We start from the raw sequence: 18763 nt of genomic DNA on the forward strand, positions 1-18763 counted from the left end.
GATTTGACAATGAAAAAGCTAAAAGATAGATAATGCGACGAACTTCTGTCTCTTAGGTGATATCTGGTTGAGTGTTTCTTTTGGCTTTAATTATCTAATAAAAATTCAAGGTTTGGAATCGGCAGCTGATTTCGGAAAGAGAAGGAAGGACACGCTAAAAAAAAGTAAGATCGTAGGCAGACGAATGAAGAGCGAAAGGGCTAGTCTCTCTACAGTCTTTTCTCGACAAGATTTAATTTCGTGAGGGGCCGTTCAAGTATTACGTCATCATCGATGGGGGAGGAGATTGGGTTTCCGATTTGCTGACTTTTGATGACAAGGGGGGAGGGGGATTTGGATAATGCTTACGTCATCAACCACCCTTTATAAAAATATGAGTTAGGATTCAGAGGGGCAGAGCTGATGACGAAATTTTGCTGAGAAGGGGGAGGAGGGGTCAGCGATTTGCTGACTTTTGCTGACAAGGGGGGGGTCAAAAAGGGCTAAACATTTGCTTACGTAATACTTGAACGGCCCCTGATGCAAGTACGAAGTCTAGCTTCTTCGCAAAATGGCTGGCCACTTCGCGTATTATCAAGATTTCAGACACTGGCCACATCGCACATTGTCAGTATTTCAGACGCTAGCCACTTAGAGCACATCGTCGAGATTTCCTACATTGAACTGGCCACTTCACGCATCGTCAGGATTTCAGACACTGGCCACTTCACGCATCGTCAGGATTTCAGAAGGTGGCCACTTTGCACATCACTAAAATTTCAAACACTTGTCACGATTTCAGACACTTGCCACTTTGCGCATCAGCAAGATTACAGACACTTTTTTTTTTTTTTGAAGCCGAGCACAACTCAGGTCTATAGCCATGGGCAATTTACTACCTAGTGAGTTGTGCCGGAAGTGTATGTGTAACCTAACAGTCTGAGTGCGTATCTAGTGTGTTGTGTATGATTTTTTTTTAGTGCTGCCATCTATATCTCAGAAGTGAAGTGAGTGAAGTGTAATGACTGAATATTTGTACTGTTTGTAGGACTGTTGCTCTCTGTGGCGAGACTTTTTTAACGGGGAGATCGGCTCGCATTTGCGCCTTGATGTTGGGAACCACAGAAAACCTACTTCAGCCGACCACCACTGTGGTGACGGTGGAAAGATTACAGACACTGGAAACTCAACTTGTCGTGATTTCAGACGTTGACCACTTTGCACATCAGCAACATTTCAAACACTTGCCACGATTTCAGACACTGGCCATTTCCCTTGCCACGATTTCAGACATTTGCCACTTTGCGCATCAGAAAGATTACAGACACTGGCCACTTCGCGCATTACCAGGGTACGCCGATTTAAATCACTTAAGTTTTCATAAAAATTATTGATTTAAATTTCATTTTTCCTTTAACTTCAATGATATTGAAGTACAAATTACCTAGTATGGTATGCATGTTATTGAAATGCTATAAAATTGTCGATCAAAAGAATATAGGAGATCTGCTGAATATAGACTCGAACCTAGTCCTTACAGTGCAGAAAGATAGCTGTTCTATTTCTAGATTTTGTGCATGGAAAATTTTTTTAGAAAAATATAGTAAGCTAAACTTATAGATATAATAGCACTAAGCATTTGCAATGGGGCACTAGGATTTCCCTGATAAAAAAAACTGAGAAATTAGTTTTTATAGATAAAGTCTAGAATTCTATGCCCGTAATTGCGGAGTTGAAATAAGATATTGCAAATAAATACCGTTTGACTTGAAATTTTAATACGAAAAGTGGAAAAAGTCTAGTTTGCTTGTTTTTTAACAAAACTCAGTAAATCTGTGAAAGAAAATAAAAGTACACTATTATGAAGTATGTTTTCACAAGTAATAAGTTTATGGTACACGTTTCCATATTTGAATTTTATCAATTGCAATTTTTGCTTATAATTTTGTTAATTGGAAAAAACCTCAATTTGTAAGTATTGTGCCTCTTTACTAATTGAAAAAAATTTCACACAGTGTTTACCGCTTTTCTTACGTTAGCGTTGACAAGTGCATGGTCGCTCATTTTAGGGGTTATTCGAACGACTCACGTTTAACGAGTTGAATGGTGTTGTTACGGATGCAACTAGGATCACCGATCTGGGTCTTCTTATTGATGAGCGGCTTAGGTTTTCTGAACATTTTTCAGCGGTAATCAAAAAATCGAATGAAGAAATAAGAAAAAAAAAAAATACAAGAAAAATAGAAAATGCTCGGTTTCATTCTCAAAAAGGTGTCTCCGCGTTTTTCTAGTGATCCTTCCACTTTTCCGGGAGCTTAGTTCCTCCTGGATTGGAGTATGCCGTCAGGTTCACGCGTGGCAGAGAAAAGCCACGCGTGCTCTTGATGGTACACTGGGCTTAAGCTATGCAAACACCAAACATGGCCCCCGCTCTGTCCCTTGTGGGATATAAGCAGGCTACCTTGCGGCTGGGCCATGCTGGAAGGCTTAAGCTATGAAGAGAGACGATGTTTTTTTGAAAATGTTTACATTGGAACAGCACAGATGTCGGTAGTATATGATTGCAGTGTTGAAAATTTTCAACGCGATGGATAAAATGGACCACGAGTTATTAATACACCGTCAATCAACTGCTTCAAACAAGGGGACACCCGGGACAATTCTAGGTTGTTATGTAGCAATGAATTTTTTTTCCAATAGGGTAGTGGATAGAATAGCTTACTTCCGGGGGTCGAATTCTAACACAATTGACACGTTTAAAAAGAAATACGACAAACATATTGGGATAAATCGAGGAGCTATTCATTCTAAGATGAGACAACCATAATTTTATATATATTAATTTATTTATATTTTATCATAAGTTATTCATTTTTTATCATATCTATATATATAAAATTGATTTTCTGTGTGTGTGTGCGTTCTCTATACAAATCTACAATTTTAGATCGATCGTCGCCAAATTTTGCATATATACCAAATGGGACCCGACTTGAACGATAGGCTACTTTAAAATTTCGTCAGACCAGGGCAAATGCCCCAAATGGGCAAAAAACTGTCCGGCAACAAAGGTTTTTGGGCCTCAACAATCACTTTCCGAGCGTTTACTTTGGTTACCGTGGTTCCCTAGCGATGCGTTTCAGACGTGTTTATGCCTTTACAACGGTTTGTCACTTCTTTAATCCTGTTAGTATATGTATAATAGTTTATGCCTTTATAATGGTTTGCCACATTTTCAATATACTCTCAGTAATGAGGCTTTTTGAATAGACGTCATAATTATCATCAGCATCGCTTTGAGAGTCAGGAAAAGGGTGATCCTCATAGAAATCAGTGCTAAAATTGTCGATTTTATTGTAGAAATGCGGAAATTAGTGGGATTTTCCGCCCCATCAATAATTTTAAAAATTGTATTGAATTCTCGATTTTTGAAATATTCAGTTCGCTTAGAGAGATACGAAGCCCAGGAGATTAAATATGAAGTAATTAGCCAAACCTATACTTTTGAGTTGGATATTCGAGCAAAAAGAGAGGGAGATATCACATGATCCAAAAAAGCCTCATTGAAGAAAACCCGGGCAGCGCCGGGTATTATAGCTAGTATATATATAAAATTGGTGTTTTAACACTCTTATTGTGTTGCTGTATTTTTGATATAGTTTAGATATGTACACTGAAGAGCCAATAAAACTGGTACAACTGCCTAATATTGTGTAGGGCCCCCGCGAGCACGCAGAAGTGCCGCAACACGACGTGGCATGGACTCGACTAATGTCTGAAGTAGTGCTGGAGGTAATTGACACCATGAATCCTGCAGGGCTGTCCATAAATCCGTAGGAGTAAGAGGGGGTGGAGATCTCTCTTCTGAACAGCACGTTGCAATGCATCCCAGATATGTTCAATAATGTTCATGTCAGGGGATTTAGGTGGCCAGCGGAAGTGCCTAAAGTCAGAAGAGTGTTCCTGGAGCCACTTTGTAGCAATTCTGGACGTGTGGGGTGTCGCATTGTCCTGCTGAAATTGTCCAAGTCCGTCGGAATGCTTAATGGACATGAATGGGTGCAGGTGATCAGACAGGATGCTTACGTACCTGTCACAGTCGTATCTAGACGTATCAGGGGTCCCATATCACGCCAACTGCACTCGCCCCCATACCATCACAGAGCCTTCACCAGCTTGAACAGTCCCCTGTTGACATGTAGGGTTCATGGATTCATGAGGTTGTCTCCATACCCGTACACGTCCATCAGCTCGAAGCAATTGGAACCGAGACTCGTCAGACCAGGCAACGTGTTTCCAGTCCTCAACAGTCCAATGTCGGTGTTGTCGGGCCCAGGGGAGGCGTAAAGCTTTGTGTCGTGCAGTCATCAAGGGTACACGAGTGGGCCTTCGGCTCCGAAAGCCCATATCGATGATGTTTCGTTGAATGGTTCACACGCTGACACTTGTTGATGGTCCAGCATTGAAATCTGCAGCAATTTGCGGAAGGGATGCGCGTCTGTTACGTTTAATGATTCTCGTCAGTCCCGTTCTTGCATGATCTTTTTCCGGCCGCAGCGATGTCGTAGATTTAATTTTTTACCGGATTCCCGATATTCACGGTACACTCGTGAAATGGCCGTACGTGAAAATACAAATTTCATCGCTACCTCGGAGATGCTATGCCCCATCTCTCGTGCGCCAACCATAACACCACGTTCAAACTCACTTAAATCTCGATAACCTGCCATTGTAGCAGCAGTAACCGATCTAACAACTATACCAGACACTTGTGTTATATAGGCGTTGCCGACCGCAGCGCCGTACTCTGATTGGTTCCATCTCTCTTTATTTGCATACGCATGCCTGTACCAGTTTTTTTTTGGCTCTTCAGTTTATTTTCAACATCCATATATTTTATGGGAATCTTTTTCCAGCCATCTCGTTGGGCATTTTGCCTGTTGTGGCATTTGTATATTATACATACAGGGTGTTCTGTTAATAGACCGACAAACTCAGAGGGTTGTTAGTAGGCATCGAGAGGAACAAAAATTACGATGGAACATGGTGGCGCAAACGACGTTGAGAGGGTGAAAATCGCGAAAAACGCATGAAGGTTTCGACGTCACGCTGGAACGACAAAAAGTACAATAATATAACTACAAAGAGATTTATTTGATTAATTATTACAAGAGATGTTGGAAGTAGCGGCCGCTGACGTCATTGCACAATCTACAACGACGTAAAAACGATTCCTGCACGCGCTCGAAGATACAAGGTATGCTTTTGATGTCTGCCACAGCGACGACAGTCCGCACTACGAGATCCTCCCGTGTCCACAGGCGTCTCATAAACGAGTGATTAAAGCTGACCCCATAGGAAAAAGGCACACGAATTGAGATCCGACGAAAGTGGAGAGCAAGCAACGGGTCCCGCGCGTCCAACCCACCTCTCTGGGTATGTAATATCGATTTGCGTTTGAGAGAATTTTACTTTCCGATTTTTTTTTTCAAATTGGGGATCGTATAAAAATTAATTTTTAAATTTTTCACAATTATTTGCACGAAAATCTGTAGCAACTCAACTTCCCCTTTTTTATGCGCATATCTTTTTGTCCTCGTTTTAATTTTAAAAGCAACTTCAGGGTTTTTATTCCTTTCGAACACTCCGTGAAACACCCCTATATAGTTTTATCATAGGTGTAAAGTTATTGGAAATATTTGGAGGCGGCAATATATCTATATAGAAATAGTGGCAGATATTGGAGGGCGGCTCATGCATGTACCAATTTGTTAGAGGTTGCTCGTAGGGATGTTTGAAAGCTGCGCGTGGGGTTTAGTTTGAACACAACGTCAGTACGGGTGGCTTTACCCCTTGCTATACTATAGATTTCAAAATTTTCAATGCTGCGGTATCTTCACTCTCTGATATTTTGTTTACGATTGACAGGGAGGAAATTTCTTCACTGTCGTCACATCCTCCATCGTCTTGCATCATTTATTATGCAGGGTGCATAGGAAAGTTATGTCTGCCTATGCCTACCTTTATGACCTGCCTAACTTCAAGTAACTGTATTATCGACGCCATACATAAAATAAACGACAACTTGATGTAATATATACTGATTTTTCAAAAGCTTTTGATCATATCGATCATGGAATTCTTATCAGCAAAATTAGTAAAGTCGGTTTTAACTCTGACTTAGTGAATTGGTTCATTTCCTACTCATCCAACAGAATGTTGTATGTTTCCTATAAATCCAATTTAAGCCGAGGTTTTGTTGCTAGTTCTGGTGTCCCTCAGGGATCTGTGCTAGGCCCGTTGTTATTTATCATTTTTATCAATGATCTATCCGCACTTTTCAAAAATTGTCTACTCTTTGCTGATGATTTAAAGATTTTTAAAAGCATTGATTGTATTGATGTATGTTTTAGCCTTCAAAATGAGCTGTCTTTACTTCACGAATGGTGTTTACTTAATAGACTTAATCTCAATATTGATAAATGTTTTTTTCTTTCATTCACTCACAAAAAGAATCCAATCTTTTTTACGTATAACATTAATAATAGCCAATTGCTTAGAAGAACCTCTGTGACCGATTTAGGAGTTATTTATAGTACCAATTTTAACTTTGCTGATCACATTAAAAATCTTTGCTCTGCGTCATATAAAAAACTTGGTTTGCTTAAAAGAATGTCGAGAGATTTCAAGGATAGTAATACGTTAATATCCCTTTTTAATACGCTTATAAGATCTAAACTTGAATATGCTTCAATTATCTGGAACCCATTTCACGCTTGCCATATTATGAGTCTTGAAATTATTCAAAACAATTTTCTAAGGTATTTATATTTCAAAAAATATGGTCCTTATAACAATATTCTATCTGCCACTCATCTACGAAACAGTTTCAATGTCAATAGCTTACAAAAACGCAGAGAGTACTTGCTCGTTATTTTTTTCAAGAAACTGTTGACTAATCAAATTGATTGTATACCAATTCTTAATGAAATCTGTTTCAATATTAAGTGTCACAATACAAGATCTAATTGTTTATTTGCCATCAAATCATATAATACTAATATTGGTAATTTCTGTGCTGTAAACAGATTTTCCGAATTTTATAATGCGCTTCCTCAACATCTGGATATTTTTCATTCGTCTGTTACCGACTTTAGAAGATTTTTGCTGTGATTGCGTTGTATATGTCTTTGTATAGAATTTTTGTATTTGGCGTAATTCTTTGTTACTTTTTATTTGTCTTTTGTGTACTTTATCATGTCGCTTTTTCTATTCTGTGCAAATTTTACTGCAAGCTGTAATTGGGTTTAAACCTGTAGCTTTGTTTTATAAAAAATAAAATAAAAATAAATAAAAAAGAAAATAAAAATAAATAAAAAAGAAAATAAAAATAAATAAAAAAGAAAATAAAAACTACGCCCGATCAAATGCAATAAAAAAAATAAGCGCGTAAAAATAATAATTAATGGAAAGTATGAATTTAAAAAAAAAGAAATTTGTAAAAGGAGAATCTAAAAATATCAATGCAGTGTGAAACAAAATTTCACCTTTTTACCTGTTATACCAAAAATATTTATCCCGTAACAAAGTAGATGGAACTCGAGATGTCTCGGGATTGATGCTGTAAGGGTCAAGGGGGTTGGTGCACGCAAATTTTTCAAAAGACACATTTTTCAATTCTTTGAAATTTTCTGCGTCTAACTGTGTTCCAAGTTTTTGTTCTACCTGTACTAAAAATATTTTTTAAATATTTTAATATGAACTGCTGACAGGTATTACACATGCTAATGTTTTCCACTAAAATGCTTTTTCTCGAAATTAGTTTTTTTTTTAGATAAAGGACATTTTTTCGAACACCACTCATTCAAATAGCTTGAAACTTTGTGTCTCTCTCAACACTATGATGTTGCACACTTTGACGAGAGGATTTTTCTTTTATTAAAATTATTTAAAACAATTTTATGGCACAAAATATGGGTACATTATGGTGATTTTTGAAAAGTTGCATGTTGTTAAAGTTAAAATTCAAGAAAAAATAACCAACAATTAAACCCCTAAAAGCTCGTGTTGAAGTATATAACACTATAGTGGTGAGAGAGACAGTTCCACCAACCCCCTTAACAACTCCAGAAACAAAAAAAAGTTTATCTGAATTATTTGGAAAATTTATTCAATTGATTTTTAAAACTAATTCTATCTCATAAGCTAAATGAATTTATTTCCTTAAATCAATCTCAATCCCAAAAATATTTTAATATACCATTACTAGAAAGCAGTTTTTGTCACAATGTATGGTCGTAATGCAAGCAGTGAATCGCTAGACGACACTCGAGAATTGCAGGAGGGATGGAAAGGCGGAAATGCATTTCATGTGTATGTTATAAACACTCCCTTTTGGGCAGAATTCGTACGGATCAAGATCCTCTCGAGCATAAAAAGCAAACCCAGTAGGGAGTCTGAAAATTACCGAATATACTCGAAAAATGAATCAAAGCGTTCCCCCCACACGAAAGAAAACACGAAAACAGTTTTCCCATCTTTCAGTAATACTCAGCGCGAAAAGTAGCTTACGGCCGGCGATTTTATTTTCGAAAGCAACGAAACACGACCGGATAAGTTTTATATAAAAAATGTCATACAATAAACAACCAGCAATCTTCTATATAATTCGAAACGGTAAAATTTCCAAGGGTATATGATATCAATTCCTTCCTTTGATCAAAAATGATAAAAGGGAACGTCCTGCGTTAACTTGAACTTCCTGCATCCTACACAACACGCACGTGGTGCCAGAAAGGATATACCGCGTTTCGTCATAAATAAAATATGTTTAAAAGAAATCGTGAAGGGGATGGTGGATTCGTAATGAAACAGAAAAGGAAGCATTTCACACATAAAATACCGTGATTAATATCGTGTCGCAACGATTTCCTAAGGAAGTTCGTTCTGCGGGAATTTCGTAGGCTATTCGTAATTTAAACTTCCTTATCATACAGCCATTTTCTCTCTCTCTTAAACCTCTCGCTTCTTTCAAAGCCTCTTATTTTAGCATTGACAAGCCCGGATATTTTATAAAGTTGATTTCCTCAATGTGATACACTTTTCCCTACACTCCTTAAGGTGGCTACACATGTAACTGCAAGCTTTACAAGTAGGTATGCATGTTCAATCTTTTTTAGAGCACGCATGCACAACTTCCCTTTCGCCCGCACACGGTACAAGCATGCTTGCACAAGCACCAGTTTTTATACTGAAGGAAAATTACGGAAAATTCAACAATTTCGGCACAAGTGAGTGACCGAGGCAATGACCAAGTGAGAAAATGGGTGAGTGAATGAGCAAGTCAGTGAGCAACTGAGTGCCCAAAGGACCGAGTGAGATCAGTCACTCAACTCACTTGGTCACATTCTTGTTCATTCACTCGATAATTTGCTCATTCCTCACTCATGCTTAATTACTCACTCATTCGCTCACTGACTTCCTCAATTGCTCATTCGCTCGCTCATTTGCTCATCGATTTGCTAAATCATTCGCTCACTTGGCTACTTATTTGCTCAATCATTCGCTCACTTGGCTACTTATTTGCTCAATCATTCGCTCACTTGGCTACTTATTTGCTCAATCATTCGCTCACTTGGCTACTTATTTGCTCAATCATTCGCTCACTTGGCTACTTATTTGCTCAATCATTCGCTCACTTTGCTACTTATTTGCTCAATCATTCGCTCACTTGGCTACTTATTTGCTCAATCATTCGCTCACTTGCTCGTTCACTCACAAGAAGAGCTCACTGAAACACTGATACCCGCATGGTTATGCTTGTGCAAACACGCGGCTTAGACAAGCATGCATAAGAAAATTCACTCAAGCCGTTTGTACAAACACGTATTCAAATACTTGCGCCGAATTCTCATACGTCGGGAATGCATTATAAAAGTTGGATAAAAGTTCTTTTATAAAGCTTGAAAAATGTAACCAATAAGCTGATCGGCTGTTTGCTCGAACGTAACCGATACGCTTATTGGCTGCATCTTTGGGGCCATTCAAGTATTACGTAAGCAGATTTTTAGCCATTTTCGACCCCCTCCCCCCCCCCCCGTCAGCAAAATTTCGTCAGCAGCTTAGAATATTTCATATCTTCAAAAAGGGGTGGTTGATGACCTTAGCAACCTTCAAACTCCTCTCCCCCCCCCCCCTTGTCATCAAAAGTCAGCAAATCCGAACCCCCCCCCCGATGCTGACGTAATACTTGAATGACCCCTTTCAAGTTTTACGAAATAATTTTCGTAACTCGCATAATAATAACACTCGTAATAATAACTCGCAAAACTTTCATAGTGTAATCCCGACCGTACAGACGCTGAAGTACAAAAATATTACACATGAATGCTTGCGGTTAAATTTGCACCTGCTGAAAATCGGAAGAAAAGATCGTACTTCATAGGAAAAATGGACGTGGCGTTTTGGTGCGGGGTTTTCTGGTTGGGAAACCAGAAAACCCCAGGTTGAGAACCACTGCTTTAAAGTACCGCTTCTTTCTCTCACAATCAAACGCTTATATCTTCGTAATTTGACCACTTTTACTGACGGTATCTACAAGGTCACGATGAGTGTAGTTCCTACAGCAGGCAATAGCTGGCAGTAAAGGCAGAAATCGTTTTTCTTTTTTTACTGTATTCATTTTACCTTTGCCAAGTAGCATTAGGAAGAAGTTTTGCAGTAGAGTTGATTTGCATGATGTTTATTTGATTAAGTTTAGTGACTAATTACCAGTTTATTGGTGCTATTATTTTTTATTCTCTTCCATACTGTACAGGGTAAGCATTCCCTACATTTTATTTGAAAATTACTATTTCATTTTCTATCAGAGTCAAAGATGTATGCCGGTACTGCGAAGTACCACCAGGAAATTAGAGTAATGTTTTTTCCTGTAATAAAAATTACTTTAATGTGGAAAACAAAATAATGGGGGTGATTTCTTACTGAGGCAACTACATTGAGCCTTCGAGATAGAGATGGGACGAAAAAAGACGTTGTAGCACCTGTGATTGTCATTAATGGACAGAAAAGTCAAAGAAATGCTAGCACAGACTGTTCTTCGCGACACTGGCGTAGTAAGGCGGGTGCAGCCAACACCTCCTATAACTACAGTATAGGAGGTGTTGGCTCCTCCTATAACTACTCTAGCTATAGATGGCGTTGGTGCAGCTCGCACCGGGTACCAGCTCTGATGTGGTGACAAAAAATTGCCGGTTTTGTATTAATGCGTCTTAATGGAACATGTCCAAATAATTTACATGTTCTTTACAATCGCCAATAGCAGCAAATTGCGGGTGAACGATGTGATGCTGTAATGATTTAGTAATATTGTGTGGTGCGTGGGGGAAAAGGGGGTGTTCTGTCTAGTTTCTTTTGAACTGTGCTGGTGCTCAAGTAAACAAACAACCGGTCCTTGGCTCATCTTCTCATCCCTGCCCACATATCATTCCCCCCACCCCCAAGTCGTTCTATGGAACATGATAATATAGTCGGCGCGGAAACACTTTAGACAGTGGGGTGGGCAGTGTCGTCTTAACGCATGGGCCCACCCGGTCACGGTCAGGGGGCCTCAGAAACATTAGATAAATTTTTTGAGAATTTCTAAGGTGGGGCTCAGAAAAAATCACTTGGCCCAGGGCCCATGATGCTCTTAAGACGGCTTTGGGAGTGATTAAATATTTGGGGTGTAAGTATTGTCCGGTCGAGAACCGACCATAAAGTAAATAAGTATGTCTATCTCAATATAACACGTCACTCGTGTTTTTTTTCATAAAAAACTATTTACAAAATAATTAACATTATGCCCTCTTTACTTAACCAATTGAATAAAAAAATTGCTTCCTCAATAAATTTCATTTTATATTTTGGTGGACATGGGGGGGGGGGGGGGGGTAACAAGTCGAAAATCCGTACCGGGTGCCACCAGACCTTGCATCGCGATGCTTGAAATAGCATATGTCATTTATAAAGAAATACATGGAGAAATTTCATTATTGGAGTTTCGAAGAAACGGCAATGGGACTCATAACCCAAGGAAGTAGCCTAGTAAAGAAGCGAGGTTGTCCTGCTGTAAGCACCACACAAGAACAGCCAAAGAAGAGAAGGAAGAGTAACTTTTTTGTTCCCAGACATCAGGAAACAATTTCTTGGAGCTGATTGGCCTACATTTGTTCAGCGGAGAGGAAGATGTGAGATGTGCTCCATTCGAAAGTTACAGTACAAACCTCACTCAAAATATTCATTTTGCAATGAGTTTCTCCGTTGTAATGAAAAAACGAATTGTTTTCAGAAGTATCATCTCGAGTAGTGTAAATAAAACTGTTTGAATTATTTTTTCCCTTGTATATTACCCGTATTCCTGTTGGTACTTCTAAGTACCAGCTGCACATAATTAATCACCAAATTACTGTAAAAAGTATTTTACCCTTTTTTTCCCTAGGGTTATTCTGCACCAAAACTTATCTAACGATGCAAAAGTATAATTAAAAAGTTACTGGTAAATTAATTCGGGATATAAAGGGTTAATTCCCGATCTTCAATAACTATTTCTCTCTCCATTATTTCTCTCGTTTGATAATTCCAAATTTAATTCATTTCTAATTATTTATTATAATTCTGAAAATATTTCTTTTATTGTTTCTGCTAATATTATACTGCCTCGAAAATAATGAACCAATACCATGCAACTGATCATACAAATAATAACATAAGATCCAATCACAATATATTTATATTTTCAGTAAACTATATCTAGAATCTATAGTCTAGAATCCATACTACAACAATAATGGATCATAAAATAACACAAAACTTATAAGTTATATCAATAATATAATATTTCATTCTAATATAATAATTCATTATTATATTAGTTCAATAATTCATTGTTAATTCATTCTAAAATTAATAATATTTCATTCTAAAATATATTAAATATAATTCATTCTAAAAACATCAAAAATATAACCATTCCTGTAACCAACTGAAAAACACATGTGAATACACATTGTACGTGAATTGTGTTCGTCACAACTTGACTAATTTTATATGTTTATATTTAAATACATATATGTATATTTTCTTTGTTCAGTTAAAAAAGTATCTAAAATGTATATATGACTTCATAAAATATTAACCAATTAGTAATGTAACCAGGCTTTGCATAATTCAATTAATTCTAACTGGAAGGACTGTCAGTCCCTTGGGGTCACAGAGTGTCTGTGTCATTGTAATGCTACTTTTTGTGGAGTTTTGTGTTTTTCTCAGTTTCGATTGTATGTTTTATGTGTTGTGTTCTGTCCAATTAAAAAAAGTTCTATAGCCCTGACATTATTACCTTTATTTTTTCCAATAATACTGTATTCATTGATTCCGAAATTTTTTCATTGATCCTAAAATTATTTCCTCCACTAATTCTGGAAACACTAATTGTTACTCAGGGTGCTCATATTTTTTGTTTTTTTTTAAGCATTTTCTCTAGAAAATTATTGGAATGCGGGGGAGGCAGCAGACAACGAAATTTAGAATTAATATCAGGAAAGGACAAAAACACCGTTGTAAAATCATCAAATTTTGCGGGTGGTGGTGGGGGGGGACAAAATCATGTTCACTCCCCCTCCATGACAAAAATCCTAATTACATCCATGCTTTTTTTATATAGACTTCCCCCTACAATTTTTTTCTAAATTGGGGCTGAAGTGCACAAAAAGTGTGAAGTGTCTGAAAAAGATTAGACAATTAATGCAATTCTGGGGTGGGGCAGTTTATTGGATGATGCAACAAACGGGGGGGGGGGGGGCTGGTGGGTGTGGGATAGCCCCCCCCCCCAGAGAATATTTTATTTTTTGCTCTTGGAGGGGGGGGGGAAGAGTGACTGTCCCCAGCTCCCCCCTTTAATCTGTCAGTGGTTGGGTCCATCCCCTTTCATAACCAGAGAGGAATTTCACAATATTATCAATGGGAAATATATTCTAAGACTAACTAAGCACACATCCTTTATGAACATTTCTTCAAACTAAGGGGGTTCTGGGCAATCTAATGATTAATCCACAAGGTATGTGCTTAAAAAATATTTCTCATTATCCACAGGAGTAATAACTAGGTAAAAACTAGGAGTAATTAAGTATTTTGATGCAAATCTGTGTCCTAGAGATCTACATTTGTGGGACTTCAAGTGAACTTCAAGTGGGAATATACCATATTTGCAGACAAAACCATTGTGCTGGACTTGCATGGTGAGGATCTTGGTTCGAATCCTATTGGCGGCACAGTGGTGGTGGTGGGCTGAAGTTTGTTTTCTGCAGGTTTTCCAACTTTGAATTGCGCTGGTCTTTCATTTCAAAAAGTCTCTCGGCCGAGAGCAGGTCAACACCATACTAGCATAGCATGAAAGTTCAAGTGTAAGCTATATTTTCCCTTCAAAATATAGAAAACAGATGGTATAACTCGAAGCGAGTATAACTCTGACATCATACATATACGTTAAGGCCACGCATATATACACATTCCGTTCCTATATGAACAATTTAACAGAAATTCTCGAGAGGAATAAATAGTAGTAGGCAAAATAAATTTTCGTGTTTCTGCACTACTAAATCTACCATAGAGGGAGACACTCAGAAAGTTCTGGAAAAAGAAATGACCTGGGTTTTGACATAACCCTGAGATTGGATATGGAGGACAACGTCGTAACTTTTCACACTGATTAACCTAAAAATGTTTTCCAAGGCTTTTTAAACATATTCCATTAATTTTCTAAGCAGGGCGTTTAAAATGATGTTCTGAGAATCGAATGATTTATTCACAGAGAAGTAGATTAAATGTTTCTCATTCCTGCATGGAGAAGTGGGCTCCCAAATCGACCAGGCCGCAGGCTTCCAAAGTTTGAGAATGTCCCCTGACCTAGTGCATGCATGCGAATGACCAAAAGCAACCAACAGCATGCATGTGAATGACCAAAAAGTGACAAGAGCATGCATGCATGTGAATGTCAAAAGAGTGACCTAGAGGATGCATGTGAACAGGATTGCAACTGGGTTGGGGGAAGCGGACCAGATGCAAATGTCACCCTTTAACCTCTCTTCCAACATCATGGGTGCCAAAATGTGTGCTTGTCCCGGCTGACTAAGCATCTAGCTTCAGCCCTGTACACGAATGAACAAAAGATTCACCAAGAGAATGCACGCATGTGAATGATCAAAAGATATCTATAAAGCGAGAAAGTACATACATCAGTGAGTGACCTAGAGTGTGTGAGCAAATCATTACACTTCTCATAGTTTAAAAAAAACTAATGATAGATGGCAACAAACACAACACGACAAACATGACACATAACAAGCATTACACAGAAACAAACTTCACTTCAGGTTCATTACATGCACATTCCAACATGTACCAATTCATTGGCAGTTCCACAGAGGAATATGAACGCGGTGCATGTACAGCTTAGTAGAGTGTGAGAATGGGAATGACAGAAAAGTTGACTTAAAGGGGTTGGAGGGGGGGGGGGTGAATTTGAGAAATGAGTGGTCAAGAAAATTAGACTCGAATTAGATCAAAGGGCGGCAAAATTTATATAGCCTACAACAGTGCCATCGTAATGCATGAGCCTGGGGGACCTCAAAAGATTGGCCCTCCGTAAAAACACTTTGACGGCCCTGAGCAAAACCACAAATCCACCTCTGGGAATGCCTGTCAATGTACAAACTCTACATAAAAAAACAAAACCCATTATAATGACAAATATTATTATCAATTATCAAGAGCCCTCCCCCCTCAAGCATAGGCGGAGATAGACTTCGAAATCTGGGGGGGGGGATGATGATGATGTCAATTCATATATGCATATATACATTAGATCAGTCGACTTCACCTTTGACGATGGGGGGTGGGGGCAATGCCCCCCACGCCCCCCTCCCGTATCTCCGCCCATGCCCTCAACGCATTTGCTGCCCAGGGTAGTCTTAAGAGCATCATGGGGGGGGGGGGGCCCGGGCCAAGTGGTTTTTCTGAGGTCCACTACCAGGTAAATTCTATAAAATTTCAACCGAATCTAATTTTTTTTGAGCCGCCCCCCCCCCTTCTCTTGAAGCCCGGGTTGGGCCCTGTGTTAAGACGGCACTGGGAACTTTCCCCTCCCCCTTCCTTCAATAGAATCAAAACCGGGCCCTGGAGATGCGGCCACCTCCAAAACAATAATATTGATGCAATGCCTATTTATCGGCTGGGAACGCCCAAATCGAGGAGCCAATGAGATAATTGATTATAAAAAAAAAAAGTGAAATACTTACGGTATGGTTTATTCCCCACATGAGAACACTTAGTAGAGGTTCACTCGCTCTAAAAACTTTGGCTTTTTGGTGCTTTGGCTTCAAATGTTTTTTCTTGACTTTACTTCCTATCAAATCTCTGCAAGTTGTTGACATGACGCACTACCTACGAGAACTGACACAAGAGAGACTGGAGATGTTTAGTAAATAAAGGGGGCTCTCGGTTGTTTTTCCCTTTAGATTAGAGGCATGACGGGAAGGGATTAGAGGCCCGATTCCAGACGAGAAAATTCCTTCGCGATTTATAATCCTTCAGTGAATGTTGTGTTTTCTTGCAGAAGACTCGAGTTTATAAAAAACAAAAAAATAACAGACGACAAGCAGCGATGTTGATGGTAATAATAGCAGAAGAACACGCAGCGGCGTTTTTCGGGTTTATGATGGAGGTGGAGCCCCTACTAGATACGCTCGCTCTCTCTGGGCGGAAATTTTATTGGCGAGATTTCCAGGGCGCATATGCAGCCGAATCGTTGCCAAGGATCGATTATTATTATTTTTTTTTTTTAAGGGGGGGAATGGGGGGAAAAAAAGGGCGTCTCCTTCTCTCTCCCTGAGATAATGGAGAGTCTTATCTCGTTTTCGGTGACGTAAAATACGTCATTGGTGGAAAGAAAGAAACTAGAAATTTTATGTTGTTTGTTTTAAAGAAATTTTCGTTATCTGTGTTGTGCTTGAAAATATTGTTAGTTGAAAAAAATTGGAAACAATTTCTGTTTCGGTTGAACAGAAATTGTTTGCTCTTTCATTTTTTGTGCGAATTATTATTGTTTTTTTCGGATAATTTTTTAAATTATTTCCGGAGAATTCGAATTCCGCGCTTTCTTTGATATGTTATCAAAAGTTGATATGTGTTGCCATCTATCAACCGAAAACGAATCTAACGAGTCTTAAGGAAAAAACTGGAATGCCATTTCAATGAGAGAATACTGCTGCCATCTAGCAAACAAAATCGTAACTAGATGGGGTTTTTTTTTTTTTTTTTAATTTGTGCATAAATAAAATGATTGTGGAAATTTTATTCGTATTCTGGAGAATAGATTAACAGATTTCAACTGTCTCATTGTTTTACTTCTATAAGCTTCTTACTTGGAATATAAATGGCAGCACCAGGACAGTGGGCGCAGGGTAGGATTACCAACCGTCCTCCTTTTCGATGTCATTTTAAGCGTTCTCTTTACGTTTCGGAAAATTCACCCTCTTGTCCTCCTTTTCAAGTTTCCGGAATAATTTTTTTTTTCCATATTTCTTCATATGAGTGTTTCTGTGTGTGTGTTCCCGTTCCCCCCCCCCCCCACACACACACACACACACACATTCATCAGCAAATACCTTTTCCAGTTTCTGCTTTTTTCAGCGGTTCTGATTAGAGTTGGGAAAAATGATTGTTGTGGCCGGTTTTATTAGTCCGAATAGTGGCGCCATCTATTGTAAAAATTAGAATAAGTGACGTCACTGAGTCCGCGCGGGGATACATTACCTCTCAACCTGCTCTAGAAGGTGTTGCTTAGATACAGTATATGTGTAGGAGGTAATGGCAAGTGTACTCCTTTCTCAGTTTTCGAATCTGGTAACCCTATAGTGTAGGGTGCCAAGACCAGAGAAAGGGTGCTAAATTTACTCTATTTTTTTCCTTTCGTTTAAAATTACGGAAGGGGCAGGGGCGTAGCCAGAAATTTCGTTCGGGGGGGGGGGGGACCAAAGTAACAGAACAATGCATTTGGCCATCTTTTTCCCTTTTTTCGGTCATTTTCTCACATTTCGGGAGGGGGGGCAGACCCCCAAGTCCCCCCCCCCTTCGCTACGTCCTTGGGAAGGGGGATTCCAAAATGGATACTTGGCTCGAAGGCGACAGTGTGTGAATTTTTATTTGATCATTTTTGTCTCACCACGGCCATTTTCTGCACACGAGGGCTAATTTTTTAGACCGGGACCTACAATTTATTGCCGATTCCGAACGGCAGGCTTGTTTTTTATACTCATCGAGAGGTTGGTGCGCTAACCCCCCGATGTGGGGCTCTCTGCGGTAGCAATCTTTTTCTGTGGTCATGTCGCCGTTTCTGTTGTACCCGTGTGTCAGGAAAGTTGTCTGACAAGGACGAACCGGGTATCGAACTCAGGGCCGCAACTAGATGCTTGGTCACCCGGGGCAAGTGCGCATTTTGGCGCCCCCCTCGTAATGTTGAGAGGTTTGAGAATAAAATTTGCGCCTCCCTCTGGTCCATCGCTCGGGCCATGAGACCCGCCTGCTCCCCCCTAGTTGCGGCCCTGATGGAACTCGCGATACCTCTAAACATACTTTGGTACTTTAGGCGAGTATCTTGTCGACCTGGGCTACCAAATTACATTTGCTGCACATTCATAATCATGTGGGCATTTAGTCGTCAGGCCTGCTCTTTGCTATTCAATGCTCAATT

The 18763-nt window shown here is 39.1% G+C and overlaps 1 protein-coding gene across 1 annotated transcript in view; it reads right to left on the minus strand.

The window, feature by feature from the left end:
• Window positions 1–16807, minus strand: part of LOC149087999 (phosphatidylinositol 5-phosphate 4-kinase type-2 alpha-like) — a 47608-nt gene extending 30801 nt beyond the window's left edge. The window contains exon 1 of the mRNA XM_089243573.1: window positions 16311–16807. Coding sequence (XP_089099699.1) covers window positions 16311–16445 — 135 coding nt within the window. The 5' untranslated portion in view covers window positions 16446–16807. The remainder of the gene's footprint in view (window positions 1–16310) is intronic.
• Between the last annotated feature and the right edge of the window lie 1956 nt (window positions 16808–18763).

This window comes from Pholcus phalangioides, unplaced genomic scaffold (genome assembly GCF_987345545.1).
Source record: "Pholcus phalangioides strain wild (caught in Gottingen) unplaced genomic scaffold, Ppha-v1.0 ptg000003l_1, whole genome shotgun sequence".
Classification (NCBI taxonomy): domain Eukaryota; kingdom Metazoa; phylum Arthropoda; class Arachnida; order Araneae; family Pholcidae; genus Pholcus; species Pholcus phalangioides.